General features: G+C 41.1%; 1 protein-coding gene and 1 pseudogene across 4 annotated transcripts in view; one reads left to right on the top strand and one right to left on the bottom strand.

The window, feature by feature from the left end:
- The window catches only part of ME3 (malic enzyme 3), a 236,333-nt gene extending 226,995 nt beyond the window's left edge, over positions 1 to 9,338 (top strand). For 3 of the 4 annotated variants that reach the window (XM_055283172.2, XM_063641501.1, XM_055283171.2), the window contains 2 exons: positions 1,365 to 1,463; positions 2,844 to 3,180. In XM_055283172.2, the coding sequence (XP_055139147.1) occupies positions 1,365 to 1,463; positions 2,844 to 3,005 (261 nt within the window). In that variant the 3' untranslated portion in view covers positions 3,006 to 3,180. Of the gene's footprint in view, positions 1 to 1,364; positions 1,464 to 2,843; positions 3,181 to 8,572 lie in introns of those variants that run through there. The other variant, XM_055283173.1, reaches the window with a different exon arrangement.
- LOC129484707 (protein tyrosine phosphatase type IVA 1-like) overlaps positions 1 to 14,180 on the bottom strand; it is a 153,707-nt pseudogene extending 139,527 nt beyond the window's left edge.
- Between the last annotated feature and the right edge of the window lie 8,850 nt (positions 14,181 to 23,030).

The following is a 23,030-nucleotide window of genomic DNA, read 5'->3' as shown; positions in this document are numbered from 1 at the left end:
TGCTGTTTTCAATCTTTTGTCCATGCTCTCTCTCACCTCCCAGCATTTGCATGGGCCACTCTCTCTGCCTTAATTCATGCTTTGTCCTTCAGGTATCAGCCTGTGACACTTCTGAGAAGCCTTTCCTATACATGGTAGACAGGATCCTGCCATCCTCCATGCCTATATGTCCCCTCTCATTGCACTCACCCACTATAATTGCTATAATCATTTGTTACTTGTCCACTGACACCAGTCTCCATAAGAGAAAAGACTATGGCTTCTCCACCATAGAATCCTTCCTTATATGGCTCCTCAGCACCTAGCACAGGGTCTAGAGACTAAAAGTGAGGCTGAAGAGGAAAGGAGGGCCCAGTGATGAAGTGCCTTCTACAGACACCATGGGAAGGAGTTTGAAGGAGCCATATAAAGGTCTGAAATTAGGAGACAGCCTTGGCCTCCTCTGTGTTTTGAAAGATATAGTAGAGCTCAGTGAATGTTTGACTGAATGAATGGAAAAGAAAGATAGAAGTGTGAGAAGGAGGTAGAGGGGGAGGCCCACTTCCCTAATATCTGAAAACATTGAGGGGAGACCAACTTCTTAGCCTTGTCACTTCTAAGACACACAGTTCTCAGAAAGCACCAGTGGCATTTCCCAAGTCTAAATTTAACACCAGAAGATTTGGTGGGAATAGATTCAGAACTACCACATTAAAGAGGCTGATTTGCAAGGCTGAACAAACTCCAGCGTCTGAGCCTGGAGGATGAGGGCCTACGGCAGATGAGGCTTAACCCTCAGAGGCAAGCTCTGAACCTGGAAGGGAAGCTGTGGGAGGCTCTGTTCTCAGGATGATGTGCTTAGTACATTTATTCCAATAAGGTGTAAGACTCAATCACTCACTGGAGGAGAGGCCTTCCTCAGACTGAGACCAGGGCTGGAAGGAAGAGCTCCAGGAGACTGAACACAAAGACATAACATAGCCTAGATGGTCACTCAAGATGGTACCAAGCACATGGAAGGAGGCTGGGACCCAGGAAGTGAGGGACCCAGGGATCCCTATGCAACAGGCCGGACCAGCCAAGAGGAGATCTCATAGCCTTTGCTTTGCAGGCCACAAATTTATTCATCTTGGCTTTAGTGATTTTCCTTTGGAATTCAGAGACACTTAACGTTGTTTTAAGCCTCAGCCAGTCTTATAGTACAGAAAGGATGTGTCCTCTCTTACGCCCAAGCATTAACCTTCCCTGGTAACAGAGTCAACAGTTGGAACTGCAGTGTTTGACCAACTATGCAGGGTGGGGTGAGTCTCTGGGGTAACGGGTTGGGCTTGTTTTGGGAAGGCAGAGACTCAGCTTATTCCTCTCGGTTCTCTCCTTCTCCCCAGCAAATTGCCCAGGAAGTCTCTGAGCAGCATCTGTCCCAGGGGAGACTGTACCCACCACTCAGCACCATCCGAGATGTGTCTTTGAGAATTGCCATCAAAGTAAGGGGCATCCTACCCCTGTAATATGGGTAGTGAGGCTCAACTACTTTCTCTGTCTATGACTTCAGGAGGGTTAAGGGGATGGAAACTGTGGAGACATTGGATCTCCTTGAGCTGCACTACATGTAACCCAGAGGCTGGGTGACAAACCCTTGTTTGCAGCTTGAGCTCCACCCCAAACACCCACCCAGGCCAGTTCTGGGAAAGCTCCTGGATTTCCCCTAATACACCAAGCAGAAAGGTCATCAAAGTCCATGGACCAGAATATGGGAATTTTTTAGAAATGACTCATAAGCGCCCATTTATAAGAAAGGTCAGCTTGCATAGCATCATGGAAAAAGCTCAGGCTTTGGGGTCCCAGCTCTCCCAATCAATAATGGTATAATATTGGCCCAATCACTTCACTTCCCTGAGCCTCAGTTTCCTCCTTCTTCAAAGGGCCAGTAGTTCCCCACTCTCAGAATTCTAGAGATTGGCAGAGAACAGTGAAAAATCTTCATACCCAGAGCTCTCTCAGCCAGGGTAAATCTCTTTCTTCCCCTTTTTCTCGGAATGGCTGGCTATGGGGTGATCAGCTTCATGGAATATTCCAGACTATAAGACTGTGCAGAGATGATGGGTTTTCAAAGAATCAGAACACGGTACAATAAAGACTGGCCCAACATTGATAATTGTTAAAGCTGGATAATAGATACATGACAGTTTATCATACTATTATTTCTATTAGTGTGCATGTTTTACATTTTCTATAAGTTTTAAAAATAATTTCAGAAAATGCATTGTACAACAGCACACACTACCCATGAGTTGTCTGGTACAGCATCCAGAAACAAGCCTCAAGATTAACAGTCCAGCTCAGGGTCCAGCTTCACCCCGTCAGTTTCCTCCTTCCGGCGATATTTAGATTCACATTCTCCTGAAGCCAAATCTAATACCCAGAGAACAGTGTCCAGGCTGTTCATCCAATTTAACCCATATTCAAGTGGAAAAAAAATCAGGTTCTGGACACATTTGCCTCTTGTCTAATTTTATCTTAACACTGCTCCAGAGAAAGGTCTCTTTACTCTCATTTTACAGATGAGGGAACTGAGGCTCAGCAAGGATAATATCACCTCTGAGGACCCAGAGGCCTTTGGAACAGGCAGAATTTATGCTGAAGCCTCTTGACCCTGACTCAGTATTTATTCCACTATGTTAAAGCTGCCTGTCCAGAAAGAAAGCTTAAAATCCTTCCTATCCAGTTGTTTCATGAGCCATACTCAGGAAAGAAGCAAGTCTGGTTCCTTAAGGTGTATTCCCCTCCCCCATGCTCCCAAGCAAGGATCTTTAAGCAGGTTTCCCCTTAGATCCGGTTCCTTAGCCAAACATGTTTTTCCCTAGGTTCTCGACTACGCGTACAAACACAACCTGGCTTCTTACTACCCGGAGCCTAAGGACAAGGAGGCTTTTGTAAGATCCCTGGTCTACACTCCAGACTATGACTCCTTTACACTGGACAGCTACACTTGGCCCAAGGAAGCCATGAATGTTCAGACGGTCTGATGCAGTCTCAGAGGCTGGCATGGGGCTAGATGAAGCCCAGAGTAACACCCACAATATAAATGGGTTCCAAAATGGCCCAAGTGAATCCTTGTTGCTGTGTTTTTTCTTTTAAACTTTCTGCTGTGAGAGGAGATGCCAAGGCATACAGTGAATAAAAGCCTTGTCTCTGAAGGCCCTGGGAGTTCACTTTTCTGAACCCTCCTCTGAGTTCCTTCCTAAGTATTTCTTCATCCATTAATCACCAACTATTGGCCAGGCCTTGTGGGAAATGCAGAATCTCATCTAGAATCCCGCTTTTACAGAACTCGGGCTCTAGTGGAGGAGACTGGACACAATTCATTTTGCCATAGGGAGAAAGTGGTAAGTTCATGAAAGAAGAGCAGATAAAAACTGAGGGCAGTCAGAAAAGGGAGAGGATACTTCTTATGGAAATGTAAGAGAAGGTTTCAGGGAGAGCAGTGTTTGCACTGAGTCCCAAGAGGAAAAGATGGGTGGGAGTCATGTGGAGATGAAGAATGCCAGCACAGTCACTAGCCAGAAAGCACAGCCCACCCATTAGGGAGTTTAGTCCATGTCAGCAATACACACCCTTCAAGTCTCGGCAGTGTGTGAAGGCTGAGTGGCTAAGGGCAGCTCGCTAACTATTCAGGTCACTGCCCTGTGGGTTGTTGAGTCTTAGACATTCTTTTTTCTAAAAGGAAAACCAGAGAAATGTGGGTGGGGAGGGTCAGCCTGCCAAGGAGTGAGGAGGAAGAGAGGCAGTGAGAGGAAGAGCACCATAGGGAGTTCTAGGGAAGACTTGATTTCATTTTCCTGGCTCTGGAACACACTCTGGCTTCCATCCTTCACTCTCTGAAGTAGTTGAGCAACCCAAAGCAGTTTTCTTAGTGAGTAATATCAGTCCATCCTGGGTGTTTCTTAGACCAAGTTCAGTGCTAGCCTTCATCTCTCTCATGTTCAGCAGAGTCCATATCATAGGGGTGGGGGCGGGAGAGAGCTAGCAGCCCCCTGAAATTAGATACTGCTAAGATGTTAAGACATGTTGAGATGGCAGCTTCCAGCCTCTAATTTCATTGTATAATAAAGGAATCAATAAATCATGCTTAGGGCCCTACTCCTGCTGCTACCTCAGCCTCAGGATCTCCACTGCCAGCAACGAATAGGTCCTATATGACCAACTCTCAAGGACAGACTAGATGGACTATTAGACTTCTAGAAGAGTAATTAGCAGAGATACCACTCACTTCTTGCTCAGGTCTTATTCTTCCAAGAACTGCTTCCTCGGTGCTGGTGCTCAGCCAAGAATATCCTGAGAAAACATCCCTCCTCTATGATCCTTGGGATCACAGAGAATGAAAAACTATTCAGAAGAGAGTTTGAAGAGTGAAGCTGGAATCTGAACACCATGGAATTTTTGACACTATCTTTTTACATCATGTCCCACAACTTCCTCTGTACTGCGGCTACATATCCTTTATAATCAATATAGTAGAAAAGAAAAACAATAGTAGAGAAAATAAATGAAAGCAAAATAGGTTCTTTGAAAAGATCACATAAATTAACAAACTTTAGCTATACTAACCAAGACAAAAACAAAGAAGACACAAATTACACTTCCTTTGTTCCAGCCACACTGAACATCTTGCCAGCCCTAAGCACATGTGCTTTCAAGCCTGTGCTGATACTATCCATGCTTGTTCTCTCCTTCTGGGAAGTCCTTCCCTTCCCTTTTTTTCTCTTTACTGACTAAATTTTAGTTCACTCTAGCTTTCTGCCTGGAAACGGCATTCATCCTTGGAATTCAAATGCAATTGGCTCTATAGAGTAACAGAATTAATAACTAAATTAGAAATCAACAAACAGAAAACTATGGGAAATTCCAAAATATTGGAAAACAGTACATTTCAAAATAACCCATAGATCAAAGAAATCACAAGCCAAGTTATATATGTTGAACTGAATTTTAAAAATCATATCAAAATTAATAAGATGTAGCTAAAGCAGTATTTAGAGAGAAACTTTATAGCTTTAAATGTTGTCATGGTTAATTTTATGGCACCACAGGGTGCCCAGATATTTGATCAAATGTTATTCTGGGTATTTCTGTGAGGGTATCTTTGGATGAGATTAACATTTAAATCATTAAACTGAGTAAAGTAGATTGCCCTCCACTAATTGCCTTCCTCCAATTAGTTGAAGGCCTGAATAGAAAAAATGGATTGACCCTCCCTTGAGTAAGAGAGACTGACTCCTACCTGATGCCTTTCTAACTGGGATATTGGTTTTTTCCTGCCTTTAGACAGGAACTATACCATCATCTCTCCTAGATCTCCAGCTTGCTGACTCACCCTATAGATCTTAGAATTTGACAGCTTCCATAATCATGTGAGCCAAGCCAGTTCCTTATAATAAATCAACAGAGAGAGAGAGAAAGATCCTATTGGTTCTGTTTGTCTGGAGTAGCCTGACTAATGCAAATTCCTATATCAGAAGAAAAAGAAAGAGAGAAAGGAAAGAAAAAAAGTCTCAAATCAATAATTTAAACTTCCTCCTTAAGAAAATGGGGGTGGGGGAAAGCAAACAAAATTCAAAGCAAGCAAAGATTAGAGCACAAATCAATATACCTATAATAAGTAATGAAATTAGTAATTAAAAAAATCTTTCCCCCAAGAAAAACCATGTCCAGATGGCTTCATTGGTTGGAATTTATCAAATACTTCAGTAATAACACCAATTATTCAGAAACTCTTTCAGAAAATAGGGGAGGGAACACTTCCCAAATCATTCTATGATACTAGTATTGCCATATCAAAGCCAGATAAATGTATCACAAGAAAAGTACAGGCCAATATCCTTCATGAATATAGATGAAAAAATCCCAAACAAAATATTTGCAAACCAAATTCAGCAACATGAAATTTAAAAATTACATACAACAAACAAGTGGGCTTTATCCTCAGAAACATAGATTTTTAACATTCAAAAATTGTTCAATAAGGTTGTTCAATTACATTAATAGAATGAAAGACAAACAAAACATGATCATGCCAATAGATATGAAGAAAGCATTTGAAAAAAACCAACGCCCATTTATGAAAAAACTCTAAACAAAGTAGAAATAGAAAAGAACATCCTCAACCTAACAAAGGACATCTATAAAGAGCCAAAGATAACATCATATTTAATGGTAAAAGAATGAATACCTTCTCCCTAAGATCTGGAACAAGGCAAGGATGTTGCTTTTTCCACTTCTAGTCAACATGGAGGATGTTTAGCCAGTGCAACGAAGCAAGAAAGAGAAGCTAAAGGTGTCAAGATTGGAAAGAAAGAGTAATACTGCCTTGATTCACAGATGACCTAATCCTGCATGTAAAAAATGCTAAAGAACACATACACATTCATTCATTCATTCATTCTCTCTCTCCTCTCTCTCTCTGTCTACTGGAACTAATAAATTAGTTTTGAAAGGTCACCAAATACAAGGTCAACATACAAAAACCAGTTGTATTTCTATATGCTGGCAGCAAATGATCTAAAAATAAAATTAAGAAAACAATTTCATTTACAACTGCATCAAAAAGAAAAGATACTTTGAAATAAATTTTAGAAGTGAAGGTACAGTATACCAAAAACTACAAAATATTGCTGATAGAAATTAAAGATCTAAATAAATTGAGAGAGATTCCTTGTTCATGGATTTGAAGACTCAATATTGTCAAAATTGCAATTATATTCAAATTGATCTATAAAGTCAACACTATACCTATCAAAACCGTTGTAGGGTTTTTTGGTGGAAACTTACAGGCTGATTCTAAAATGTATAAGGAAATGTAAAGGATCTCAAAGAGTCAAAAAAATTATAAAGAAGAACAAAGTGCCCTATTCAATGTCAAGAACCTACTATTAAGATACAATGATCAACACTGTGTGGTCCAATAGCAAAGACATGAAATTAATCTAAGTTTCCATCAGTCGATGAGTGGATAAAGAAAATGGATAAGAAAATGAATATATATGTGCAATGGAATACTATTCAGCCATAAAAAAGGAATAAAATCATGTGTTTTGCAGCAACATAAATAGAACTGGAGGCGCTTAATTGAAACAATTCAGAAACAGAAAGTGAAATGCCATATGTTCTCATAAGTGGGAACTAAATAATGTGTACACATGAACAAAGAATGTGGAATCTCACTGGAGACCTGGAAGGGTGGGAGGGTGGAAGAAGAGTGAGGGATAAGAATTTACTTAATGGGTATAATGTGCAGTATTTTGGTAATGATTACACTAAAAGTCCGTACTTCATCACTATGCAATATATCCATGTAACAAAACTGCACTTGTACACCTTAAATTTATACCAAAAAAAGACTGTGTAGTCATATAAATAAATGAAGCAGAACTGAGAGTTCACAAATAAGTTTTTACATTTATGGCAAATTGACTTTTAATCAAAGTTACTAAGGTAATTCATTGGGGGAAAGAGAGTCTTTTGAACAAATTGTGCTGAAACAATTGAATATCCACATGCAAAAAAAAGTTAACTTAGACACCTCACACTAAACACAAAAATTAACCTTTACACATCTCAAACCAAACAAAAATTAACGTGAAATGGATCACAGATCTAAATGTGAGAGCTAAAACTGTAAAATTTCTAAGAGAAATACAGCAGAAAATCTTTATGGCTTAGGTTGAGTTCTGAGATACAACTTTAAAAGCATGATTCATAAAAGAAATAAATTGTGCTTCATCAAAATTTAAAATTTTGCACTTTGAAACACTTTTTTTGGGAGGGAAAAAGACAAGCAGCAGACTGGGAGAAAATAATTGCAAATCATATATCTGATAAAGACATTGGATCCGGAATATACAAAGAACTACTTCAACTTAATAAGAAGATGACAATTCAAATTTTAAAATGAGCAAAATACTTAAATCAGCATTTTATCCAAAAAGATAGGTGAATGGCTAACAAGCACATGAAAAATGCTTAACATTATTAGTAATATGAAAATTAAAACCACAATGGCGTAACAACACTCACCAGAACGGCTATAATTAAAAAAAAAGATCTGTTGGTAAGAATGTGGAGAACTTTGTCTCCTAAGCACGATTAGATTCAAGGAGAGTTCCCTTGCCTTTTAAGTCTTCACTCTAACTCCCCAGCCTCCCATACATAGCACCAGTATTCAGCAAGTGTCATTTAAAAGAGTGGATGCTGTGGTTGCACCACCTAGATCCTGCCTTGGGTCTGAAACACTCATTCCTCCAGATGCCATTATCAGCTGAGGGCCCACAGCTGCATCGCTCTCTAGGAATTGCCCTCGACTGAAGGTGAATGCTTCACCCAAGATTATGCCATCATCCCCAAGGGAAGCCTACAGGCAATGACTGGTTGATTCAAGGGCCCAAAGGCCAGCTTCCTAGCCTCAATTGAGAACATCTCTAAATAGCCATCCCATCCTCAGAGCTCCCTATGAGACTGGCTGAGGCTACTGTTGCAACTGCTATGTATCACCATTCAACTTCTTATGCTCTATCCTGTTTCTCTTGCTCCCCCATAGATATTCCCTGAGAAGACACCCCAGTAATCCTCTGGATGCGAATCTCAGATTCAGTGTCTGTTTCCTGAGGAACCCAACTTATAACAGGTAGAAGAAACTGGCCAAAGTTCTTAATTTTCCAATTTGTTGCACCAGCCCCACGTGACCACCAAAAGCTTTTCTGAGTTTCCCTTTCCCTCAGGACAGACCCTCTTCACAGACCAAGCTTGATCCTTATTAGTCCATGTCCAGAATCAGTAAATGTCCCTAGAAAATAAAATGGCCACTTACCTCAGGAGGCCTCCTCCCTCTCTGGAATTCCCATTCACCTAGTCCTTATTGCTTTCATAGCTCTCACATATCTTTAAATATGATCTTTATAATTTTTCCATCTTTTTCTAGTTGCAGGCAAAGTTTTAGGCTGCCATGACCTACTACATCCTATTTAGAAGTGGAAGTCTCTAGAGAGATTTTCAAAATTACAGATGTGTGGATGTTAACTTTTTTCCTAATTTAATTGAATTGTGGTGAGAGAAGGTGTTCTGTATTATTCAAATAGCTTAAAATTTGCTGAAATGGGTTTATAAACAAATATATGGTCAAATTTAATAGTTCATGTACTCTTATAAATATGTATTCTCCCACTGTTGGATGCAATGCCCTTTGTATGTTCATGGGATCAAGTTTGTTGACTGTTTTGTGTAAATCTGTATCCAAAATCTTGATTTTTGTCTACTTGATCTGCTTCTGAAAGAGGGACAATAAAATTTCCCACTGCTATGGTAAACTTGTCAATTTTCCTTGTAATTCTGTCCATATTTGCTCTATTTACCTTGGACCAATGCATCTTTACCTTTTAAAAAACATTTACTAAATTAAAAGTCCTAGACCATATGTTCTGCACAAGATCAAAACAACATTTTACTAGAAATATTTCATAGTCTCCTCTCATTCTGTCTTCAGGGCCCTCCGTGTTAAGTTACATCCCAACCATAAACATTAATGGTAAGGCCTTTTTATTTGAAGACATTCAACACATGTGCTTCTGTACAACGTGGATTTTGCATGAACTTTCAATCAGACGTTGATTTTTCAAAATTGAGGTTTTCATAACAAAATGAGATTAGAGAAAGACATCAAATAACCACAAGATGTGTAAAGAATCCAACAAAATCACCTGTTGGACAAACCTGATGTATACTGGGACCCGTGTAGGATGGCAAACATGAAGCAGGCAAATAATCATATAGGCCCTACTTGCAGTGTTTGATATGACTTAAGGGATGAGCTACATAAAGTTATAGTTCCTGGAGTTTTAATTCTATATGATACTAAAAATATACAAATTTTGTGCTGGGGATCTTGGCATCTAATCTCTAGATTTCTTATGTATTTTTTCTGGCATGGGAATAGCACTAAGCCAAACATAGAAGTTGCATTTCTGTTAAATTTGTGGCTTTTTGATATCCCTATGGAAGCTTCATCAGACTTATTCACTAAGCCCACATGTTGGCTAAAATGTACAATAAATTAGGTCTTTTCTCAAGTCCCACTTTCAAGGCAATAGCATCAGGCAGCCGGGTTTATTGAATACAATAGTTATTTCTGTGACCACTGGAGTCTTTGAAGCTGAGAGGTGACAGCATGCTGGCAGCCCTCACAGCCCTTGCTAGCTCTCAGCACCTCCTCGGCCTTGGCGCCCACCCTGGCCACGATTGAGGAGCCCTTCAGCCCAACACTGCACTGTGGGAGGCCCTATCTGGGCTGGCCAAGGCTGGAGCTGGCTCCCTCAGCTTGCAGGGAGGTGTGGAGGGAGAGGCGTGAGTGGGAACCGGGGCTGCGCGCGGCGCTTACAGGCCATCTGGAGTTCCAGGTGGGCATGGGCTTGGCGGGCCCTGCACTCGGAGCAGCCGGCCGGCCCTGCCGGCCCCAGGCAATGAGGGGCTTAGCACCCAGGCCAGCGGCTGTGGAGGGTGTACCGGGTCCCCCAACAGTGCTGGCCCACCGGTGCTGCACTCGATTTCTCACCAGGCCTTGGCTTCCTCCCCGCAGGGCAGGGCTCGGGACCTGCAGCCCGCCATGCCTGAGCCTCCCCACTTCCGTGGGCTCCTGTGCCACCAGAGCCTCCCCGAGGAGCGCCGCCCCCTGCTCCATGGTGCCCAGTCCCATCCACCACCCAAGGGCTAAGGAGTGCGGGCACACAGCGCAGGACTGGCAGGCAGCTCCACCGGTGGCCCCAGTGTGGGATCCACTGGGTGAAGCCAGCTGGGTTCCTGACTCTGGTGGGGACTTGGAGAACTTTTATGTCTAGCTAAGAGATTGTAAATACACCAGTTGGCACTCTGTATCTAGCTCAAGGTTTGTAAACACACCAATCAGCACCCTGTGTCTAGCTCAGGGTTTATGAATGCACCAGTCGACACTCTGTATCTAGCTACTCTGGTGGGGACTTAGAGAACCTTTGTGTCCACACTCTGCATCAAGAAAGAGAAAGTAAGAGAAAGAGACAGAGAGAGGAAGAGACAGAGAGACAGAAAATGTAAGAGGGAGTCAGAAACAGTGACAAAGAAAAGGAGTCAGAGAGAAAGAGGGACAGACACAGAAAGTCAAAGAGAGAGTTAAAAAGAGAGGAAGAGACAAAGAAGTCGAAGAGAGAAAGAGAGATGGAAGTAGTAAAGAAAAAACAGCGTATCCCATTCCTTTAAAAGCCAGGGTAAATTTCTGTCTACCCAGCCAAGGCCTATTTTTCTATGTGGAACATCGACCTATATCTGCCTCCCCACTAACTGGACAGGCACCTGCACCTTAGTCTTTCTAAGTCCCAACATTAACACTGCCCCAGGAAATCAGACTTTATCAGTACCCCTCAAAGCTCAAGTCTGTCAGTGCAGAGCCATACAACTAATACCCGTACTTATAGGGTTAGGAATGGCTACTGCTACAAGAACCAGAATAGCCGGTTTATCTACTTCATTATCCTACTACCACACACTCTCAAAGGATTTCTCAGACAGTTTGCAAGAAATAACGAAATCTATTCTTACTTTACAATCCCAAATAGACTCTTTAGCAGCAGTGACTCTCCAAAACCACTGAGGCCTAGACCTCCTCACTGCTGAGAAAGGAGGACTCTGCACCTTCTTAGGGGAAAAGTGTTGTTTTCACACTAACCAGTCGGGGATAGTACGAGACGCCACCTGGCATTTACAGGAAAAGTCTTCTGAAATCAGACAACACCTTTCAAACTCTTATCTGGAGTTGGGCAACATGGCTTCTCCCCTTTCTAGGTCCTGTGGCAGCCATCTTGCTGTTATGCGGCTCTGGGCCCTGTATTTTTAACCTTCTTGTCAAATTTGTTTCCTCTACAATTGAGGCCATCAAGCTACAGATGGTCTTACAAATAGAACCCCAAATGAGTTCAACTAGCAACTTCTACCAAGGACCCCCGGACCGACCCGCTGGCACTTCCCCTGGCCTAAAGAGCTCCCCTCTGGAGGACACTACAACTGCGAGGCCCCTTCTTTGCCCCTATCCAGCAGGAAGTAGCTAGAGTGGTCATTGGTCAAATTCCCAACAGCAGTTGGGGTGTCCTATTTAGAGGGGGGATTGAGAGGTGACAGCGTGCTGGCAGCCCTCACAGCCCTTGCTGGCTCTCAGCACCTCCTCCATCTCGGCGCCCACCCTGGCCATGCTTGATGAGCCCTTCAGCCCGCCACTGCACTGTGGGAGCCCCTTTCTGGGCTGGCCAAGGCCGGAGCTGGCTCCCTCAGCTTGCAGGGAGGTGTGGAGGGAGAGGCATGAGTGGGAACCGGGGCGGCGCGCGGTGCTTGCGGGCCAGCTAGAGTTCCGGGTGGGTGTGGGCTTGGAGGGCCACGCACTCAGAGCGGATGGCCGGCCCTGCCGGCCCCAGGCAATGAGGGGCTTAGCACCTGGGCCAGCAGCTGTGGAGGGTGTACTGGGTCCCCCAGCAGTGCCAGCCTACCGGCGCAGCACTCGACTTCTCGCCAGGCCTTAGCTGCTTCCCTGCAGGGCAGGGCTCAGGACCTGCAGCCCCCCATGCCTGAGCCTCCCCACCTCCGTGGGCTCCTGTGCCGCCCAAGCCTCCCCAACGAGCGCTGCCCCCTGCTCCACAGCGCCCAGTCCCATCCACCCAAGGTATGAGGAGTGTGGATGCATGGCGCAGGACTGGCAGGTAGCTCCATCTGCAGCCCTGGTGCAGGATCCACTGGGTGAAGCCAGCTGGGCTCCTGACTCTGGTGGGGACTTGGGGAACCTTTATGTCTAGCTAAGGGATTGTAAATACACCAATTGGCACTCTGTATCTAGCTCAAGGTTTGTAAACACACCAGTCAGCACCCTGTGTCTAGCTCAGGGTTTGTGAATGCACCAGTCGACACTCCGTATCTAGCTAATCTAGTGTGGACATGGAGAACTTTTGTGTCTAGTTCAGGGATTGTAAACGCACCAATCAGCACCGTGTCAAAACGAACCAATCAGCTCTCTGTAAAATGGACCAATTGGCTCTCTGTAAAATGGACCAATCAGCAGGGTGTGGGTGGGGCTAGGTAAGAGAATAAAAGCAGGCTGCCCAAGCCAGCAGTGGCAACCCACTCAGGTCCCCTTCCACACTGTGGAAGCTTTGTTCTTTCGCTCTTTGCAATAAATCTTACTGCTGCTCACTCTTTGGGTCCACACTGCCTTTACGAGCTGTAACCTTCACCACGAAGGTCTGCAGCTTCACTCCTGAAGCCAGCAGGACCACAAACCCACCAGGAGGAACGAACAACTCCAGACGCGCTGCCTTAAGAGCTGTAACACTCACCGTGAAGGTCTGCAGCTTCACTCCTGAGCCAGTGAGACCACAAACCCACCAGAAGGAAGAAACTCCAAACACATCTGAACATCAGAAGGAACAAACTCCGGACATGCTGCCTTTAAGAACTGTAACACTCACCGCAAGGGTCCACGGCTTCATTCTTGAAGTCAGTGAGACCAAGAACCCACCAATTCCGGACACAAAGCGAAGCCGCATTTGAGAATGATATTTCTCCAAATACAAAAGTTGCTTGCTGTTAAAAGTACTGTGCCATTTATCTCTAATAAACCATACTGCATCTTCGTTTTTCATTCCACTTTCAATTAATGCTAGGACAACAAGCACTGGAGTCCTCCCAAGACCTGCAACACAGTGAACGGCAATACAACAACCAGGTTCTTCACGAAACTTAACGTCTACAAGACTTAACAAGTCATCAACAATCTGGTTGGATGGTGATGAACCATCATCAAAAGGCCAATCCAGAAACTGGATTGGCCTTCTTTCTCCACAAGAGCAGGGTCGTAAGTTGTTTCACATACTCTTACTATTGTGGTAACCCCGTATTTCTTAAGTTCTTCTGTAAATCTGTTTAAGGTCGAATTGGTTGTGTTGTGTATAATAAGAAATCTCATGTTCCTGTATGTGACTTCCACTGGAGCTGGGTGATTCATTGGAGCCATGTTAATTTAGTTAAAAAAAAAAAAAAAAAACTACTGATATGGTTATGAAAAAAATTAAAAATTTTTGAATACAGAAATGATGTCACGAAACTGAAGTCTATGCCAATATACTCCACTTGAAATTCACAGAGCTTTGAATATGAAGTTGGTAGTGACAAGAAATGAAATGAACCTTCCAACAAGAAGCCGCGATTCTTCAATTCAGTAATTCTGAGCCAATGGAAAGGAGGTGCACCAAGGGTTACCCCACCTAGGTCAGAACTCTTGTAAAATGCTCTGATGATCTCAGTTCTACATTTCTGTGTCCAGGTGACCCGCTCTGCAGAGGCTTCCTGGTGGGGCAGTAATGACTTTCCACCATTCATTTGTCCTCATAAAGTTCGTGCTGAACCTGGCAGTAATCTCCAGGGCCCTTCAGAAACTCCATAAATGCATGATCAAGAACACCACAGAAAGGAATATGTTTACTCAGGAACGATGGTGGCCTAACCATACAGCTGGGCCCGCGGCGGCCGCACCACTGCCGGGAGCAGCCGCAGTCGTGGAAGGGCAGCGGCGGCGGGGCACCAAACTCTAGGAGGACCAGCGGAGCGCCTCCACTGAGCCAATACGCGCACCCCGAGGTGCCCTTGCGTCGCAAGTCCTCTCTTTCGTAGAGGGCTCGCCACGCACGAACCCCTTCACCCATCGTAGTTGGGCGGACCATTGAGGACGTCATCACGGCCGCCGCCGACGGGAGCCGGTTGCTAAAGCGAAGGAGCGCTGGATGAATGCTGTTTCCTTGTCTCTCACTAGAGAGGAGAGGGGCTGAGGAGCGACGCGGGGTTGGTGGGATAGGAAGCCTGGAAGAGGCTGGAGAGAAACTGGAGGAAGACAGGTAAGGTAGCGGAAGGTTTCCCAGCCATTGACTCTGACTAGTGTATCTTTTTCTACCTGCTTCCTGTTTAAGTATGTCTCTTGGGAACAACATAATATTTGGCGCTTTTTTTTCCGCATCAATCCAGTCTGACAAACTTTTTTAGCGGAAAAAGTGCACGTATGCACTTTTGCCCTCTTATTTTATGCTATTTGACCCATATTTCTATATTTTTTTTACCTTTTCTTGACATCTTTTGGATTAAGATTTTCCCTCTACTCTTTTGGAAGTTTTCATTGGGGCTAATACTTCCTTAGGACTTATTTTAGAGTAAGCACTGTTCTAAGCTTTATATAAATGTAATACAAAGCCCCTGTGAATTAGATACTAGTGTCATTTCTACTGTCCTGACTTTAAAAACCTAGGCACAGAACGGTAATTTGCCCAAGGTCACACAGCTAGTAAATGGCAGGGATGAGACTTTTTAAAAAAATAATTTTAACTTTTATTATAGATTCAGGGGGTTCACGTGCACATTTGTTACATGGGTATATTGCGTGACCCAGAGTATGAATGATAATTCTGTCACCCAGATAGTGAGCATAGTACCCAATAAGTAATTTTGCAAGGGCTAAGATTTGAATCCCGCAATTTTGGCTCTGGAGTCTGCCTCTCTAATACATATGGTCTATTATATACCCTGTTTCTGTTCTTTTAGTGCTTAAATAACTTAGAAAAAGTCAAACATGGTTCAGAATCTTTTCCTGCCTCTTGAAGGAATTCAGTATGCTTTAACTATTAATGTCGTCAAGCATCTTAATCTTTTAACGCCACAAATTGGACATTATTGTTTGTACAAATCAATGTTTGTTTACATTTATTCATGTTATCAGTTTCTTTGCTCACTCTTCCTTCCTGAAGCTCCATTCTTTCTGAGGTTACTTTTATCCAGAAGCATTTTTTTGGAGATTCCTTTGAGTATCTGGTCAACTTTGATAAATGTTTTATATATGCTAGAAAATCTCTCACTATTGAATCCATTTCCCTTAATATTAGTAAACTATATTTTGTTTTTTCCTTCAGGTTTCTTTTTTGGCATTTTTCTAAAATTCTTTTATTTTGCCTTCATTGTTAAAAGTTTTGCTGGGTACAGAATTCTTCATTGACATTTTCTCTCAGCCTTTTGAAGGAAAGAAGAAATAGGGCTTTATTGCAAGGGGCCATGTGAAGGCCAGGAAGCAAAGTCTAGATATTTTAGAAAATTCTAACAGCTGTTACAGAAGAAACCTGAGAATAAGAATATCTTCAGAGGACTGAGACAAAATGTCAGTATAGAATTGTGTACTCAGAAAAACTATGTAAAAATGAAGGCAAAGTAACAGAATTGTAGAGGGAACAAAAAAAAACAAAAAAAGTGAAAGGGAATTTTCAAAAGCAAATTAAATCCTTTACTTTTGATAGCCTAAGCTTGTAAAAATGGTGAAGGAAAGCTATCTAGAACAGGGATTCTTGGCCTGTGGTCCAGGGGGGTCTATGAAACTTCTAACTGCATGCAAAATGTTGTATAGGAATATATACCTGTTTTTAGGAGAAGGGTATATATTTTTCATCAGATTCTTAGAAGAATCCATGACTGTCCAAAACATTGAAAACCACTGAAATAGGGAATCCTTTGGTATATTAATCTGGTCTGGCTGTGCTGTATTTCTGGAAAAGACAGAACTTGATGATAGCGAGCTGGGGTTAATGACAGAGTTAGACTAGTACAAGAATAATAGTTAACAATGAGGATCACTGAAGAAGATCCAAATTATGAAGACTTGCTCAGAAATCAGCTGTTTAGTGACGGACTATAATAAAGTTTGATTCTTAAAATGGTTGAATGATAGAAAACATATTAGACCTCATATCTATATAATTCATATAACCATGCCTCCATCTCAGTCTTGATAGACTGGAGCACACAGCCTTGACATCTGTTGTCATGACCCCTTCTTCTCTTCGCCTGGCTTTTTCCTCTTTATCCTTAAAATTCAGCTTGGGCTTCATCTCCTCAAAAAGCTTTCCCTCTCTGTGCCATGGTAAACTTACCAGAAGGAATCTACCTTGTTTTTCCAACAACCAATGCACAATGATATTAGGTTTTTACTTTGTTATACAGGGGTTTTCTAGTTTTTACCTTGTTATACCAGAGGTTTCACAATGGTATGAAACTAGAAATCATTAACAGGAGGAATTTTGGAAAATTCACAAATACATGGAAATTAAACATGCTCATGTTTAATTAAACAAGATCTAAAAGTATCTTGAGACAAAAAGGAAAACACAACATACCAAACTTTATGGAATGCAGCAAAAGCAGTTCTAAGAGGAAAGTTTATAGCAATAAATGCCTGCACCAAGAAAGAAAATTACAAATAACTAAGTTACACCTCAAGGAAATGTCTTTAAAACCATAAGCCCAAGTTAGTGGAAGGAAAGAGATAATAAAGATCAGACCAGAAATAATCTAATCTCTATTTTATTTCTGCTCTGGAGATTAAAAAAACAATACAAAAGAAACTAAAAGTTCATTTTTTGAAAAGATAAAATCGAACAGACTTTAGCTAGACTAACCAAGAAAAGAAAAAGAGAAAAGACTCAAGTAAAGTCAGAAATAAAGAGATGTTACAGTTGACAACACAGAAGTACAATAGATCATGAGAGACTATTATGAACAATTATATGCCCAAAACTTGAATTACCTAGAAGAAATGGATATATTCCTACACACATACAACCTGCCAAGACTGAATCATGAAGAAATAGAAAATCTGAGCAAACCAATAATGAGTGAGGAAATTGCATCAGTAATAAAAAGTATCTCACCAAAGAAAAGCCCAGGAACAGATGGCTTCACTGCTGAATTCTACCAAACATTTAAAGAAGAACTAATACCAATTCTCCACAAACTGTCTCAGAAAACAAACAAACAAACAAAAGAAAACGAATGGGAGAGAATACTTTCAAACTCTTTTTAGGACCAGTATTACCCTTATACCAAAGCTACACAAGCACATCACAAGATAAGAAAACTACAAGCCAGTATCCTTGATGAGCATAGATGCAAAAATCCTCAACAAAATACTAGCAAACCAAATCCAACAACACATTAATAGGATTATTCACCATGATCAAGTGGCATTTATCCCTGGGTTGCAAGAATGGTTCAATATTCTCAAATCAATAAATGTGATATATCACATGAACAGAATGAAGGACAAAAATCATATGACCATCTCATTAAATGCAGAAAAAGCATTTGACAAAACTCAACATCCTTTCATGACAAAAACACTCAACAAATTAATTACAGAATGAATATACTTCAGCACAATAAAGGCCATATATAATAAGCCTACAGCTAACATTATACTCAACAGTAAACACTTGGAACTGTTTCTTCTAAGATCTGGACCAAGGATGTGCACTCTTGCCACTTCTGTTCAATGTAATACTGAAAGTCCTTAGAGCAATGAAGCAGAAGAAAGACATCCAAGTAGGAAATGAAGAAATAAAACTACTGTTATTTGCTGACAACATAATTATGCATACAGAAAACCTAAGGCCAAGTGTGGTGGTTCAAGCCTGTAATTTCAACCCTTTGGGAAGCCAAGGCAGGAGGATCACTTAAGGCCAGGAGTTTGAAACCAGCCTGGTCAACATAGTGACACCCCATCTCTACAAAAAAAGAAAAACTCTGAAGATTTTAACAAAAAGCCATTAGAATTGATCAACAAATTCAGGAAAGTTGCAGGATACAAAATCAACAAACAAAAGTCAGTAACATGTCTTTATATTAACAATGAACTTTCCAAAAAAAGAAATCAAGAGAACATATCATTTACAGTAGCTACTAGAAATAAAATACTGAGGAATATATTTAACCAGTGAGGTGAAAGATTTATACAAAGAAAACTATAAAACATTAATAAAAGAAATGGAAGAAGACAAATAAATTGAAATATATCCCGTGTTCATGGACTGGAAGAATTAATATTGTTAAAATGTCCATACTACACAAATGATCTGCAGATTCAGTTCAATATCTATCAAAATTCCAATGTTATTTTTCATAGATATAGAAAAAACAATCCTAAAATTCATATGGAACTACAAAACAAACAGCCAAGGCAATCATGAGCAAAAAGAACAAAACTTGAGGTATCACACTACCTAATTTCAAACTATACTACAAACCGATAGTAACTAAAACAGCATGATACTGGCATTAAAACAGATATTTGAACAAATGGACAGAATAAAGAACCCAGAAATGAAATCATGTATCTACAGTCAATTAATATTCACCAGAAGTGCCAAGAATATACAATGGGAAAAGGACAGGCTATTCTGTAAATTGTGCTGGGAAAACTGGATATCCATAGACAAGAGAATGAAATTGGACCCTTATCTCACACCATATGCAAAAATCAACTCAAAATGAATTAAAGACATAAACATAAAACCTGAAACTGTAAAACTACTAGAAGAAAACACAGGGAAAACTACATGACATTGGTCTGGGCAATGAATTTTTAGATTTGACCCAAAAATGCAGGCACCATGTGCAAAAGTGGACAAATGGGATTACATCAAAATAAAAAATTGCTACACAACAAAGAGAGCAATTAACAGAGTGAAGAGAAAACCTACAGATTGGGAGAAAAATATTTGCAACCCATAGATATGATAAGGGATTAATAGCCAAATTATGTAAGGAACTCTATTAAAAAAAAAAAAAAGAGAGAGACATGGGCAAGGAACCTGAATAAATATTTCTCAACAGAAGACATATGAATGGCTAACAAATACACCAAAAAATGCTCAACCTCACTAGTCATTAGAGAGATGAAAATTAAAACTACAAATAGCTACCACTTCACATCTATTAGAAAGGCTATTATCAAAAAGACAAAAGATAACAAGTGTTGGCTAAGATATGGGAAAAAGGGAACCTTTGTACACCGTTGGTGGGAAATATAAATTAGTACAGCCATTATGAAACACTGTATGAAGATTCCTCAAAAAACTACAAATATAGTTACCATATGACCCAGTAATCTCACTTCTGGTTATTTGTCCCAAGGATTTGAAGTCAAATATGAATATGTCAAAAGAGATGTTCATTGCAGCACTATTCACAATAGCCAAGATATGGAATCAACCAAGTGTCCAACAATAGATGAATGAATAAAGAAAATGTGGTATATATACACAATGGAATAATATTCAGCCATGAAAAAGAATGAAATGCTGTCATTTATGGCAACATGGATGGAACTGGAACTTAGAGAAATAAGGTAAGAACAGAAAGTTAAACGCTGAATGTTCTCCCTCATATGTGGAAGCTAAAAAATAGTCGATCTCATAGACATAAAAAGGATATGTGGATAGCATTGGAGAACATTATGCTAAGTGAAATACACCAAACACAAACAAATACCACATGTTCTCATATGTGGAATCTAAAACTCATATAAGCAGAGAGTAGAATGATAGTTCCCAGAGGGTGGAGGATGGGAGGAATGGGGCGATGATAATTGAAGTGTACAAAGCCTCAGATAGGAAAAATAAGTTTGATTTTTTTTTTTTTTTTTTTTTGAGACAGAGTCTGGCTCTGTCACTCAGGTTGGAGTGTGGTGACATGATCTCAGCTCACTGCAACCTCTGCCTCCTGGATTCAAGCGATTTTCCTGCCTCAGCTTTTCGAGTAGCTGGGACTACAGGTGCATGCCACAACACCCAGCTAATTTTTTGTATTTTTAGTAGAGACAGAGTTTCACCATGTTGGCTAGGCTCGTCTCGAACTCCTGACCTCAGGTGATCTGCCTGCCTCGGCCTCCGAAAGTGCTGGGATTACAGGCATGAGCCACCACGCCCAGCCAACTTTGATATATTTTTGAGATCTGTTGCACAGTGTAGTGAATATAATGAGCACTGTACATGTCAATATCGCTAAAAGAATAAATTTTAAATATTCTTATCACAAAAAGTTAAATAAGGTGATGGACATTTTAATTCAGTTGACTTAATTATTCCACATTGTATTCAAAAATCACAATATCACTTTATACCCCATAAATATATACAACATAAATATTACAAATAATTTGTCAATACATAATTTTTAAAAATAGTTTTTAAAGGGTCTGACTGTAGTACTGACTGCTACCTGTGACAGTAAATTATAAGTTCAATTCCTCCAGTGAAAAGGTCTATGAAGTTAAATCTGCTCACCTGAACATACCAAAATTAACTTTTTTTTTCTTTAACAAGGAATTCTTTTTCTTTTTTTTGAGACAGTCTGGCTCTGTCACCAGGCTGCAGTGCAGTGGCACGATCTCGGCTCACTGCAGCCTCCACCTTGGGTTCAAGCAATTCTCCTGCCTCAGCCTCCCGAGTAGTTGGGACTACAGGCACGTGCCACCACACCCAGCTAATTTTTGTATTTTTAGTAGAGACAGGGTTTCACCATGTTGGCCAGGATGGTCTCAATCTTTTGACCTCATCAAAAGATTTGAACCACCCGCCTCAGTCTCCCAAAGTGCTGGGATTACAGGGATGTGCCACCGCACCCGGCCAGCATTCAATATTTTTAAAAAATATTAGTACAACACTATTATAGTAATTTATTATATATTAGAAACAAATTACTTCAAGGGTGCAGCAGATGTAGATTCAGGCAGGTCAGGCAGTCTTGGGGAAAGCCTATTGTTTTAAATATTGGTTAATGATGGTTGGCCCTCCATAGAATGATTTTTTGAGGAAATGAAAGGCAGAAATGGAGAAAGATTAGGGAAGAGGTTCCAAAAAATTGTGATCATCAGCAGGTATGCTTGTTTCATAGAAAAAGATAACATTAGCAACAAAATTTGCCCAATATCAGCTTGAGTGAATATTTTCTCCGTAATTATTCAGGGCTCAACACATTCCTATTTTGTATTTGTAGTAGGGCAAAATGAAAGTTTAAATGTTCACAAACATCTTCCCACATAAACTTTCCCTCATTTCCCAAGGGAGAGATGTGGCAGGCAGAGAGCAAATAGTCTAAAAGACGTCCTTCTTAGCTTTTGTATTTCAGAAATCTAGACTTCACTCTATTTTACCTCAATCGGTCAGACAGGGCAGGGAGAGGAGAAGAAAGTGTACCTGAGCGAGTTAGAGAAAACGCCACACTTTGAGACAATTAAAAGTCCATTTAGCCGGTGGCAGAGACGGCCAACACTCAAAGTTCTCTCAGCCCTGAAGAAGGGGCTAGATTTTCTTTTATACTTTGGTTTAGAAAAGGGAGGGGGGTCAAGTTAAAACAATTTTACAGAAATAAAGTAGGCAAAAAGTTAAAAGGATAAATGGTTACAGTAAAGTAAACAGCTCCAGGTGCAGGGGCTTTAAGACTATTACAAGGTGATAGACTCGGGGCTTTGGGCGTTATCAATCAGACGAATTCCTGGGAATTGCGGATATTGCTCGCCACAGGATCTTATCAGTTAATTGCATTCTTCGATGTGCGGGGAGTCAGCTTGCACAAGTTAAGTCCTTGAGGAAGGGGCTGCCAGTGAAAGAGCCAAGATGGAGTCTGTCTGGCTCTCTTAGCTAAGGGAGAGTCAATTCAGGTGGAAACAAGGCTAGGTGATTAAAGGAAAAGGGAGAGTCTAAAAACAGGGTTAGTAAAAACAAGGTTGGGCATTACAAAAGTATGAAGATAAATGAAGAAAGTTTTTAGTTGAGAACAACCATACCTTAACTGAAAGTCAGTGCTGTGACAGGGAGATAAGTCCTCTTGAACAGCACCTGCAGCTTAAGAATGAATACAAGTGAAGTAGTGGGAGACTCACCTCACAGTGCACAGTTATTCCAAGGGTATAGAAATAGCTGGACAAGGGAATGGTATCTTGGGAGGCCCCACTAAAGTCCCAGGTATGTCATCAGTGAGAAAACTCAGGGAGCATTGTTCTGGCCTCCTGAGGGTAAATAGTCTAACCCATCTCTGTGATGTTCACACATATACCCCTCTGGAAAAGTCTAGGATTGGGGGAAGAGGGAGGGGTAAAATGTACCATTATGAATCGTCGTGCACAGTCA

The sequence above is a fragment of the Symphalangus syndactylus genome, chromosome 6, assembly GCF_028878055.3.
Source record: "Symphalangus syndactylus isolate Jambi chromosome 6, NHGRI_mSymSyn1-v2.1_pri, whole genome shotgun sequence".
In the NCBI taxonomy this organism is placed as follows: domain Eukaryota; kingdom Metazoa; phylum Chordata; class Mammalia; order Primates; family Hylobatidae; genus Symphalangus; species Symphalangus syndactylus.
This window is presented reverse-complemented; position numbering and strand designations above follow the sequence as displayed.